At 49.9% G+C, this 12,153-nt stretch overlaps 1 protein-coding gene across 2 annotated transcripts in view; it reads right to left on the bottom strand.

Annotated features, from left to right (window-relative positions):
- Positions 1-39: 39 nt before the first annotated feature.
- Cry2 (cryptochrome circadian regulator 2) overlaps positions 40-12,153 on the bottom strand; it is a 33,934-nt gene continuing 21,820 nt past the window's right edge. Inside the window, exons 7-12 of one of the 2 annotated variants that reach the window (XM_050124291.1) lie at positions 10,248-10,559; positions 9,894-10,045; positions 9,577-9,779; positions 9,302-9,394; positions 8,250-8,411; positions 40-2,053 (exon numbers count right to left, since the gene is read on the bottom strand). In XM_050124291.1, the coding sequence (XP_049980248.1) occupies positions 8,272-8,411; positions 9,302-9,394; positions 9,577-9,779; positions 9,894-10,045; positions 10,248-10,559 (900 nt within the window). In that variant the 3' untranslated portion in view covers positions 40-2,053; positions 8,250-8,271. The remainder of the gene's footprint in view (positions 2,054-8,249; positions 8,412-9,301; positions 9,395-9,576; positions 9,780-9,893; positions 10,046-10,247; positions 10,560-12,153) is intronic. The other variant, XM_050124292.1, reaches the window with a different exon arrangement.

The following is a 12,153-nucleotide window of genomic DNA, read 5'->3' as shown; positions in this document are numbered from 1 at the left end:
GGTCCCAGACCTCCCACAAGATCGACTACACAACACAGCTTTCTCAGACAGGATCAGACGTTTATAAAACGAGAATATTCACAAACAAACTGTGGGAGACACACAACCTTCCCAACAACAGGGAACACTATAAAGTGCTTCTTGCCTGTGACCATCTCTTCCCCATGCTAGGTCACAGGAAAACACGGCTAGGCATGGAGTCACCCCAGGGCTCCAGGCCACTCCCTCCTGTAGCTCTGCAGTGGGAGGTCTGCTTCCTTCATTGAAAAGCTATCCTGAAAATGGGCCAGCATGTCAAGGCAGTGGAGGGGAAGGTGATCCTGTCAACTTGTACCTTGAGAAGAAAGCCATACTTAAAAGAGCAGAGGGTACTCTGTCCCCATAGCTGAAAGTGTTGCAAAATGAATCCTGGACCCAGACCTAGTTTTCGACCCTCTCAGACCAGCTCTCCAGGCTCACTCTACTTCCCTCCAGCAAGATCCCTTGGCTCTTTCCTCTGAGCCTGGGGCTCAGGAGCAGGGAGGCCAAACCCCAGGGCTCTAAATACACATCACTTGTGCCGTTTCTCCACTCGAGCATGGATTGTTTATAGTCAGAATGATGGACTAAAGGCAGCTCTCTGCTGAGAAAACCTGAGGTCATCTCAAAAAGAAGCCTGTCAGATGTGCTAGACAGCGAACAGCTGGAGGAGAGGGGAGCCTGGCCCCTGGTTCTGGTCTGACACAGTGAAGGCCAGGGCCAAGGGCATCAACAACTCTGAGGCTCGGCAAGGTCACAGGGGAGGTAGAGAGGAAAGGGCACAGAGGCCAGCTTAATGTTACATGTGAAAACAAAAATTCAAACAGGAACACACACACACACACACACACACACTCCACACGCATACACTGTGGCTCATGTGCAGGCCACGGGGGTGGAAGTGGAAGGAAGACTTGCTCAGTTACCCACAATCCTTCTTTTCAAAACTGCTTTCTCCACATGACCCAACAGCATCCCCAGGAGGTCAGAAGTGTGAGTATGTAGGGCAATACATACATAGGGAGAGGAGGCTCCCCTGGAACACAGGCCTGGCTTCTCTGGGCCAAACCTTCCACTGCTACTCTGGGAAAGGGGATGGTGTGCTAGGTATCATCTCTATTTGACCTTTTACCAACTGCCCATGGTAGTGCTCCAGCCCTCATGAGGTCCCTCTAAGTCCCTTGAAGCCCAGTCCTGAAGAGCTGACAAGGCAGTATGGGTGCTGACTAGTCCAGGGTGGGCCCTGGAAGCCTGCAGAACATAGACTGGCCAGCTTGCCTGGCTGGGTAGCAGCAGTACTTGCTAGAGCATATGCCTGGGAATGTGGCCAGAGGAGCTGTGGCCTTTAAGCCATGGGACCTGGTTTCCTCCACCAGCCCTGACCCTGGCCTGTCTACAGTTCCTGGCAGGCTGAGGCTGGACCCTAGCGGCTAGGGAAAGAACAGAGGACTGGAGTCTAGTCCTCACCTGGCTTCTAGAAGGTCCTACACAGACAGATATGCATGGGATTTAAAAGACTGGTCAGGCTAGGTATGTCTGAAGGAGAAGCATCTGCTCCAGCTTGCTCAGGTCTAGTGTCACAAGGTGGGATCTAAGCCAGCAGGACTTTGGCTACCTCTGGAACCTCAAACTTTAGGTGAACGTCAAAAAATGTGGTCCTCCAGCTATCTGAGGGGAAGGAGAGTCTGGGGAGGCAGAGACCAGAATTCCAGCTAGGGTCCTACCACCACTTTCTACTGGAACAAGAAAGGGGGCTCCCAGGAACAGATCTGGGCTGAAGGTCACTGCTGTGGTTTCTAGTCCTGTATCTGGAGATGAGGAAGCAGCTCCGGTGACAAGGATGATCCAGAGTCTTTCAGCTGAGGCAACATTCAGGATCACGAGAGTGTAAACAGATACATGCACACGCAAACGGCACACCACGCCTCCTTTGCACATACACATACACTCGTCCGCTGTCTGTTGGTGACTGGGTTCTCTGTAGGCCGTGGCAGTTCAGGTACCCGGGCTTTGTCACGGAGCGATGACTCTATAGCTGAAAGAGAAAAACACATGTGGAGGGTGCTCAGGAGGCTGTTTAGTCGCCAGGCACCGCTCCTCTGGCTGCTTCCCTGGGGATTCCCAGACTGCAAGTGGGACAACTCAGTGAACATGCTGCTTGGGCCATCCCTAGGGCCAGGCTGTTGCTGAGCAACCATGGGGTAGCTGAATACTGGGTCTCTAAACCCACTACAGTAAATCTACTACTGTTCCCTTCACACCCTTTACCAGGGATGAGAGCAGCAGAGGACAGGGCTACATGGCCACCACTGGACACCGTGAAGGATACTTGTTCACAAATGACAAGTATAGCTGCTGCTTCAAAGACGGGGGGCCAGGAAAAGTAGCTGTGTGAGAAGTTTCCTGGTTCTAGTACCTTCTGAAGAATAAGGCAATGACTGGGTTTAGAAACAGCAGGTCAAATTTCCACACACCAATCACAGAACCTGGCACAGGGCTATAATGGTGGGGGAATGGGTGAAGAAGAAAGGAATAGGGACACGCGATGGCTCATTTTAAAGATCTGGAACATTCTGGATGTAGGGCAGAGAGAAACACCACTGTAATTACTGGGCTGTCTGCAACAACAGGCTGACGCAGTGGCATTTATATGGCTCAGGTCCTGACTCCCAGCACCTTAGGTTGTGACTCTCTTTAGATAAAAATGAGATGGCCAGGGTGACCTAAAATGGAAAAGGAACTTTGACCCAGACAAAACAGAGACCATGACCTTGAACTCCCGACTCCAGAACCAAAGATTTACTTCTGTGGTGCTTTGCTCTGAGGGCCTCACAGATCCTCACAGACCAAGACAAGCTGCTACACCTCCATTTTCATAAATGAGAAACTGAACTGACGTGAGTGTCCACAAGGTGCCAAGACAGGAATCCCCAGGCTCTCGGGATGTACAAATTCTGCCTGCATCTACGTCTGTGCACCACATGAGTACCTGGATCCCTGGAGCTGGAGTCACAGACAGTTTTGAGTCACCATTTGGGTGCTGGGAATCAAACCCTGGGTTCTCTACAAGAGCAGCCGAGGCTTTTCTGGGCATCTTCCTCCAGCCCCTGTTGTTTGGATTTTAACTAGTAAGCGAACTTTGTATTATTCCTCACCAAGACTTTTATAAGATGTAAAAAGAAAGAAATTCAACACATTGGCATGGAGATTGATACCGACACAAAATAAAATGGAAGGTGTTAGAGATGAGCAAACACACTCTTAAAAGTCAGACGCATTTGCAGACATGAATCCAAACTCAGCCTTCTAGCACATTCCAGCCTATTCTGGGTATTTATCTTATGCAATTGAGGCAGCTTGGACTCCGATCTTCCTGCTTCCACTTCCTAGGCGTTAGGACTTTGGGGGTTCAGAGCTCAGGCATCCCTTTTAGGGCTGCACACTCCATCGGAAGCCACCTGCATCTGGAGTATCACTCTGTCGTACTCTCTAGATTAGAGAAGCTGGGCAGAAGTGGATACATGTGCGGGCAGTTCCCGGGGCCTTGTCCTTTAAACCAAGTGTAACTGCAGCCATCCATCCACCTTTCCCTTGGAGAACATGCTGCAGCAGGCAGCCACACTCTTCCGTTAGGTGCACTGTGTTTATGGACACACTTCTAAGTACAGTTTCCAAGCAGAGAAAGCCTGCTGTTAAACCTGAGATGAGCTTCCCCCTGAAACACCAACTCCAGTGCCATCTCCATTTTGTTTCTTTTGCTCTCAACTCTTGGGGTTCACGGAACTATGGACATATCTTTTTAAAATTTAAATTCATTTTAAGTGATGCATAATGGCATGTTATGTGATTTTTAAGAACTATTTTGCCCCTTCCCTCTTCACTTCATAGACAGGAAGATTTCATATCATCAGGCCGGCCTTGAATTTGCTATGTAACTAAGAACCTTGGGCTGTTGATCCTCCTTCCTTAGTCTTCTGAGTGCTGGGATTCCAGGCATGCATGACTAGGCCTAGTTTACCCTGTGCTGTTCTAACACATGTACACATTATGTATTCCTGAGATCAATTTAAACCTAGCTCCACCAACATTGATCACTTATGGAACACACTCAGCTCCTTTCTTATGGCTTATTTCCATGTCAGGAGCTAAGAACCAGAGCTTAGAAACACCTGAACATTGTCTCACCAGGAACACAGGCCTGGGAAGAAGAGCCAGGCTCTCTGGAGGGCTAGGCTACCTCCATCTCCACACTGGATAGGCTGTAGTGACACACCTGTCCTACACCAGTTGCACAAGTATCGGAGTAAAAAGGGGGATTCTGGAAGTTGGGGTCTAGTCAGTGAAACCTCAGTACTAACAAAGCACAGGCCAGTGAGGGAAGGGCTCCTTGGCTGGGTGCTCACTAGAGCACTGTGCAGAGCTGGAGGGGGAAGCCCATGTGCAGTCCACTGTAAAAGATCACTGATGAAAGGGGAAGCCAGTGCAGAACTGGACGGTGATGGAGCCAACCCTGTGTCAGCAGCTGGGGTCACGTAACCCGCTGACATGACTGCTATTTGGAAGCTCACTATTTTCTTTGTTCAGTTTAGTGAACATTGTAAAAACTAAATGTAGAACATTCGGTTGGCATGGGTTTGAGGAAAGCATGGAACCCAATGATCTTAGAGATGTTTTTCTACATACTGACTTAAATTGTAATGACTTCTCATGAGACAGCAAGTGCCAGAGACAGCAAGGTCACAATACCAATAGCGCAGAGTTAAGAGACTAAAAGCAGGGAATGATTACTCAGGCCTTGGCCTGCAGCCCAAGACATGTGACTAAAATGGGCAGGAAGGGGTACATCTTCCCATCCACACAACTCTGGCTGCACCTACAGCCTCCTCACTGTGCCCACCAGTCAGCTGATTAGAAGTCACCTGGAAGCACATGCAAAGGCAGCACTGTGCCCGCCTCTGCCCGGTGTGCTCCACTCACAGTTAGACATTTCACACAAAGGGTTTGATTTCCCCGATATCCTGATATGTGTGTCCCAGCAGTAGGGCAGGTGACAAGAGCTACCAAGCATTTCACAGCTGTGAGGGTTAATCTTGGTTGTCACCTTTCCCAGGGCAGCCCCTGGTAGCAGCAGCCCAGCGGAGGAATCCCAGAGAAAGGCAGGCCATTCCTGTCTATCTGCCTGTACCGCACTCCTTGCTGTTAGCGCATCTATCCTGCCGCTGCTGCCCTTCTTCTTTGACATGAGAACCCTTTCAACCTTCCGACTCACACTGAAGAGCAGTGGCTTTCCAGGAGTCCCTCTGGCCTTCAGCATCAGCCTTGCAGACTCTGCAGTTCCTGGGTTCTTAGCCTCTTCAGTGTGCAGATGGCCATTGTTGGAATACCTAGCCCACTGTGAAGACAATCTAATACTTTCTTTTGTAAGCACGAACATTCTGTAGGTTCTGTTCCTCTAGAGCACCTAATACAACAGATGAGGCCTAGATGCCCTAGCCTGCACACAGGAGAGGCACTTTTCTTTTGGGGCTTCCAAAAAACATGGCGCTCCCACTCTGCCTTGGAAAGACGTCTGTTCCTGTCACATCCTCTGACTTCCTGGCTCCTTTCCACCTTCAAGAGCTTTGCCTGGCTTAACTACCTAAATGAAGATGTAGGGCAAAGTCGTTAAAAACAGCCCCCGAGATCTCAATAGGTGATACATGGGTACCCAAACTATAGGGCAAGACAGGCAATCTGTATGGCTGACATCATTTCACCTGATTCTCTGTTAGGGCCCCATCCAGTGTTTAGTTCTCCTATTCCATTAGGAGGCTTCTCTCCCAGAACTCCCTCAAGGGGCCCCTCTGCTTCCAGGACATCAGACTGCACAGACAATAATCCCAATAATGCCCATCCCAGCAGGGAGTACCATGCTCCAGTACTTCTGAGCTAGTCCAGGCTGTGAGGCCCACACACTGTATGACACTGCTGATGCCCACCATGATCCATACTTCCTAGCTAACTGTGCCCCCGCACGGGCCTCCGCCACAGGCCTGTTCTAGACACAGTCTAAGCCAGTGATCCTTACAGCATAGCAACCCCTTCGTGTCCCTGCCTTCCTTTCTTTCTTCTCAGGCAGGAAATCTTTTCTGTTTAATACTTATGGCCCCTTACTAAAACACCTCTGCTTCACTGTCTCCTCCTACCAGTATCTCCCAAGGTGGAGGTGGGGCTGCCAGTCCAGTTCACAACACGCCCCGAATCTAGGGTCCATTGTGGGAACATGAATGTTTGTTAACTGAGTGAGTGAGCACAGCCAACTCTGTTGTCCTGTCCCCGCCTTGAAGAGGCACTGACAGCTGAGCTGGAACAGCCATCTTCCACCTGCCAGACCACAACCCATAAGCCTCACCTTTGAGCCCCCTGGAATATAAGAAAAATGTTCCTATCTGTTTTATCCAAGCAGGGGGCTTAGTATCACAAGCTGAATGTCCATTATCTGACTTTCTGAATTTAGGAATATCTGCACAGACTCCACTGCTGACACTCAGACAGTTTAGGATGCCACAGTTTCTAGATCTCGGTGCTTGGATTATGGGACGCTCAACCTGCATCCGCACTTCCACACATCTGCGACTGACCGACACCTGTGCTTACTCTCGGGAACAGCAACTACCTACCTTCTGAGAGAGTAAGTCATGTGTACAAGATTGGGCAAACGTTGATGTTTCTGGTGTTCAAAACACCCTTGACTCCAGTTCTTCTCAGGTTCACGTTCCTTGGTCACACAACCCACCTTCATAAGCTGAAGGTGTGTACTGTTTTATTCTTCCCTTCCTAAGTTGCTTTGGCTGTATTCCAAACTAATATGACTTTATATGTCAATTTATATGTCACTTACATGCTTTACATGTCACTCTCCCCATATATCTGCACACAAGCCCATGTTGTGCCGTATGTCATCAGCTTACTGTGTAGTCTTGACACACACCCCTAACCTTTCTATTTGTTAATCTTTCCTCAAAATCAGGGCGTTAACGAAGCAAGTTCATTAGCCATAACATGCTATGCTCAGCAGCACACCACAGACATATGGCATCTACAGTGGCCAGCTCTTTCAGGGACAAGGCAGTACAGCCTGTCCTCCTACCCACAATGTCCAGAAGGAAAGGCACCAAGTGCCTGCATCTCACTGAGCACACAAATTGAGAGACACCCCACACAGATGGACCCAGAGACGCCTTGAAGTGATTAGGACCAGAAAAAGAACCAGACAGCTCTAGAGTGAAAAGACCCCCTCCAACCTACTGATGCCGATGTACGGAATAGCCTGACATAATGACTAGGGGGTGGCAAGCTACATTTCTCCAATATTGGCATACAAGCCTTTCCTGCCTTGGGGAAGGAGGAACAAGGAGGAGGCAAATCTGTTTGTCATTCTGTCTGATGTGAGCCCTGACTGGGATGTGCAAAGCTACAAGGTCTGTGAAAAGACCAGAGACCCTGTAAGCAGAAGCAGAGAGACAGCTGGGCCCTCTGGTCTTTCCAGGGCTGAGCTCTTTCCTGGCGTCTGAAGCTCAGTGTTGCCCTCATCTGGCCTGACTACAGAACACAGCCTCCACCTGCCAGCTTCACATCTGGGTATCAGAGTTGACTCATGAGCAAGCAGAAAAGGCAAGCAAACAAACAGAACAAAGCTAAACCCCCTTTCTTTTCCGCTAGTCAGAAAACAAAGGACTTAAACTTTTAAATTTCTTTATTCTAAAATAAAATCTTCTTTCCTTAAAAAATAATAATCTTCCTTTAGATTTTATCAAGTAAACTGGACATGCTGGCTCACATCTGAAATTCTGGAACTCAAGAGGATAAGGCAGGAGGATTGCTACAAGTTCAAGATTGGCCTCAGCCACACAGTGAGGCTCTATCTCAAACAATGGTTCTCAACCTGTAGGTCTCGACTGCCTTGGGGTCACATATCAGACATCCTGAATATCAGATATTTACATTACAATCCATAACAGTAGCAAAATTACAGTTATGAAGTAGCAATGAAAACAATTTTATGATGGGGGGTCACCACACCTTGAGGGTTATTAAAGGGGCTGCAGCATTAAGAAGGTTGAGAAGAGAACCACTGGTTTAGAAGTTATGAAAGTCAGACCGGTGGGATTTTGAGCAGAAATCCTACCCCTTAATCTGATTTGCTGTTTGAACCTCCAGTTGGCAAGCAACAGCTTTCTAAGTCATGTTACCTCCTTCTGCAAGGACTCACTCTCAGGCGTCCTTGCTTGGTGGCTCTTGGGCAGGCACCTCTGTCACCCTAGCCCGCTTGCTCAATTCTTCACCGGGAGGCTCCTCAGCTGCTTCCAGCTTGCGTTTAGGGGAGGCTGGGCCACTGGCTATGGGTCTGGGGCCTGTGAAGAACCACAGAGACAAGTATAGTTCCACATCACAAGGGTGTCATGCTGTGCAATGCCTGCTTTTTAGAGACAGGGAGCCCTGCCCTGGCCTCCTTTTCAGCAGTGACCTCATTTGGGAGCTGCGTGAGGAGGGCATGGCCTGGCCTGCTGGCAGCAGGGCCAACTTCTGGTCTCAAATCCCTGGCTCCAGGCCAGAGACTGATGTGGCATAACTGCTGTCCTTGCTCTGAAGGTGAGGCATTCCCTTTGCAGCCCTGGGAAAATCCCGGAGTTCTGGCCACTTCCGCATATGGAGCATCACCAAGTTGACCAGCAGCACCCTTACTCTCTCCCTGCTTCTCCTGTCCAGACCCCTGTGCCACCTTCTTCCGTGCCTCCCCGTCCCTACACTGCTCCTCACTGTCCACTGTTTATGTTGCAGGCAGTTTTAGAGGCCCAGTGGGACCGTGCCCTGCCCTGCTGACTCCCCTCAGTGCAGGAAGTCAGAGGATGGGGAATATGAGTGCTCTGCTCCACTTGCCGCCTGCTCTGGCTTCCTTTTGTTCCTAGAGTGAGCTCTGCTTGATCCTGCATCTGGGACTCTTCTTGCTATTTCCTTCCCTAGTTCTTATCAGGACACTGCTAAACAATACTTACAGAGGTGCCCTCGGCAGCTCCTATTTAAAGTAGTCCTAAAGATACCCTATTCTTAGCCCCACACCAAGCCATCCAACGCCCTCCAAAATTCTTATCTGAATGCTCATATTTGATTGTCTTACAGCGTGCCCTGGGGGAATATAAGCTTCATCAGGCATATGCTCATTCTGGCCTTAGGCCTGGATGACTGAAGCGGTGGCACAGGTCATAGAAGGCCAGAGAGGCGAGAGGCCAGTGTAGTAACTCACCTGTGTTGCTGATGCTCCCAGCCTGGCTAGAGCTGGGATCTGCCACTGGGTGACTGAGGTCTTCCACACAGGAAGGGACAGATGCTAGAAGACCTTGGAGACAAAGGGACAGTCAGATTAAGAGAGCTACAGGTCATGAGAAACAGAGGGGCCAGGAGGGCAGGACCAGGGCACAGCCTCCACCTTTTCCCAGCACCCCAAGCTGCCCAGTCTGGCATAGCCTGCAGTGTCCTCCCCAGGGTGAGCGAGACGTCAGTGGGGTAGGAGCTCCTTACAGAGTCCCCGGTATCGCGACAGCTGCTGGTAGATCTGCTTCATGCGCTCAATGTTGAGCCGACTCGTCTCAGCATGGTTGACGATGGGTCGCGGGTAGTCTACGCCAATGATGCACTTGGCGGCCTTCTGAACCGACTCAGGGGCATTCCAGGGCTCATAGATGTAGCGAGAGGGGAACCCTTTCAATTTGGGCAGGTATCGCCTGAAACACATACGAGTAATATGTCAGCACACTGTGGCTCTTCTTAAAAAGGGTTCAGAGTACCAGAGGAGGGCACAGTGGTTCAAAGCCAGACAGTCTGGCTTGCATCCTCACCGAATGTAGTCCCCACTGGGGTCTGTGCGTCGGCCGAAACCCACAGGGCAGTAGCAATGGAAGAACTGTTGGAAGAAAGCGCTGCAGGACAGCCACATCCAGCTGCCCGCGTTTACGCTGAAATCTGCATCCAGGAGCAGCTCATCAAATACCTAGATAGGGGACAACCAGCCTCCTTGGAGACCTGACGCTCTGGTTCTTTCCAAGTCACTGTAATACCCCAAGGAGCAAAGTTCTTCTGCTGAGCACATGGAAGGGATCTCCTAGACCCAGGGATCCCACCCCAGCCCCCAGCGTAGAAGGGGGCTGACCTTGGCTGGCCTGGTCACAGGGTACAGGCCAGCTTGCACTCACCCGGACCCCGCTCTCCCAGCTGACCCAGAGGTCCCCGCGGGTGAGGAAGCAGGCCACGGCGTGCCGGGCCAGGTGGTGGATCCAGCCCTCCTGCCTCAGTTGGGTCATGATGGCGTCAATCCAAGGGAAGCCTGTCTTGCCCTCGGCCCACTTGGCCAGGGCTTCAGGGTTGCGGTCCCAGGGGATCTGGATGCAGATGGGGTTCCCCTCCATTCGGTCAAACCTGGGGTTATTGGTGGCCGCTGTGTAGAAAAACTCTCGCCACAGGAGTTGTCCAAACAAGGAGAGAGGGGGCGTGCTGTTCTTCTTCACCTGAGGGAGGGGTGGGCATCACACACAAAGGTGAGCACCTGCCTGGTTCTCAGTGCTGTGATGCTCAGGGCTCCTGCACAGAACAATCCCCTATGTGTGCAGAGGGACCAGGATCACAAGGCTCATAGTGTGTGACATGCAGGCCCTGCTCTGAGCACCAAGACTGGCTTCAGATGGCTAACAGTGAGAAAATGATGCTACGGGAACCAAACCCTTCAAGACCACTCTCCAGGATTTTGTGGCTCTATCTTCTAGAAGGCTAAAGGGATTTTATACATCATCAATTAAAAAATGTGGTCTAAACACCTAAATATCACTGAACCCAGAGAAGTTGAGCCTTCCTAGAGCCTACCTAGAGCCTTCACCTCTACTGACTAGTGTTTGTGGTACTGGAAGGTATTGTGTGCTACCAGAGAACGGTAAACACCATCCCTGCTGCAAACCCTCTGATGTATAATGGTGACCTGCCTGCACCATACTCTGGTACAACAGAGGCACAAACATTGTGGAAGCAACCAACCACTGTCTGATGACTGGATTTAAGAAACCCACCCATAAGATAGAACTCATCCCTGACACTGCCCAGGTGGCCAAGAACCTTGGTGGATAGGTCATAGATCTAGGGGAAAACCAAAGGGACACAGCAATAAAACGCCTCCTAACAGCACTCTGCCATACTCATAGGTCAGTGTCTCACTCAGCCATCATCCGAGGAGCCGCCTCCTGCAGTAGCTGGGAGCTAATACAGAGACCCATAGCTGGACGGTGTGCGGAGTGAGACCTCAGACACTCAGAACTAATACAGAGACCCACAGCTGGACGGAATACCTCAGACACTCAGTCCTAAATAGGACGTCTCCATCAAATCTCTCATCAGGGCTTGGGAAGAGAAGATAAAAAGGATTTAAGAGCCAGTGGGATGGGGGACACCAAGGGAACAAAGCCTTCTGGACACAACAGGATTGAAGCACGTATGAACTCACAGAGACTGTGGCAGCATGCACAGGGCCTGCAGGAGTCTGCACTGCATGTGGTCCCAGCTCTGAGAGAGGAAGTAGACACAAGCCCTTACCCCACCCCAGAAGTTACCTCTAATTGATAATTACTCACAAGGGAAAAACAGTTTTCTCCAATGGGGTTTCACGGGGTATACAAATCATACTTAAGGGCAGGCCCCATCCCCAGCAGTGGATGAGTCGATGGTTTTAGGAGGGTGCTCTGTTTTGGTTTTTTTGGTCTCATAATACTTTGACTGGGCATTTCTTTTTTAAATTTAACCTTACAGATCTTTTGCTTATATATTATGGTTTCTGGTTTTGTGTTTTTTTAAAAAAATAGAAACAGAAAAGTCATTGCCAAATTCCTTTTATGAAGCTACAGTTATCCTGATACCAAAACCACACAAAGACCCAACCAAGAAAGAGAATTACAGGCCTATCTCACTCATGAATATCGACGCAAAAATTCTCAATAAAATACTGGCAAACCGAATTCAAGAACACATCAGAAAAATTATCCATTATGATCAAGTAGGCTTCATCCCAGAGATGCAGGGCTGGTTCAACATACGCAAATCTATCAATGTAATCCACCA

This window comes from Alexandromys fortis, unplaced genomic scaffold (assembly GCF_014885135.2).
Source record: "Alexandromys fortis isolate MF-2015 unplaced genomic scaffold, M_Fortis_MF-2015_v1.1 scaffold_222, whole genome shotgun sequence".
In the NCBI taxonomy this organism is placed as follows: domain Eukaryota; kingdom Metazoa; phylum Chordata; class Mammalia; order Rodentia; family Cricetidae; genus Alexandromys; species Alexandromys fortis.
The sequence above is the reverse complement of the archived record's forward strand: the minus strand, read 5'-3'. Positions and strand labels throughout refer to the sequence as shown.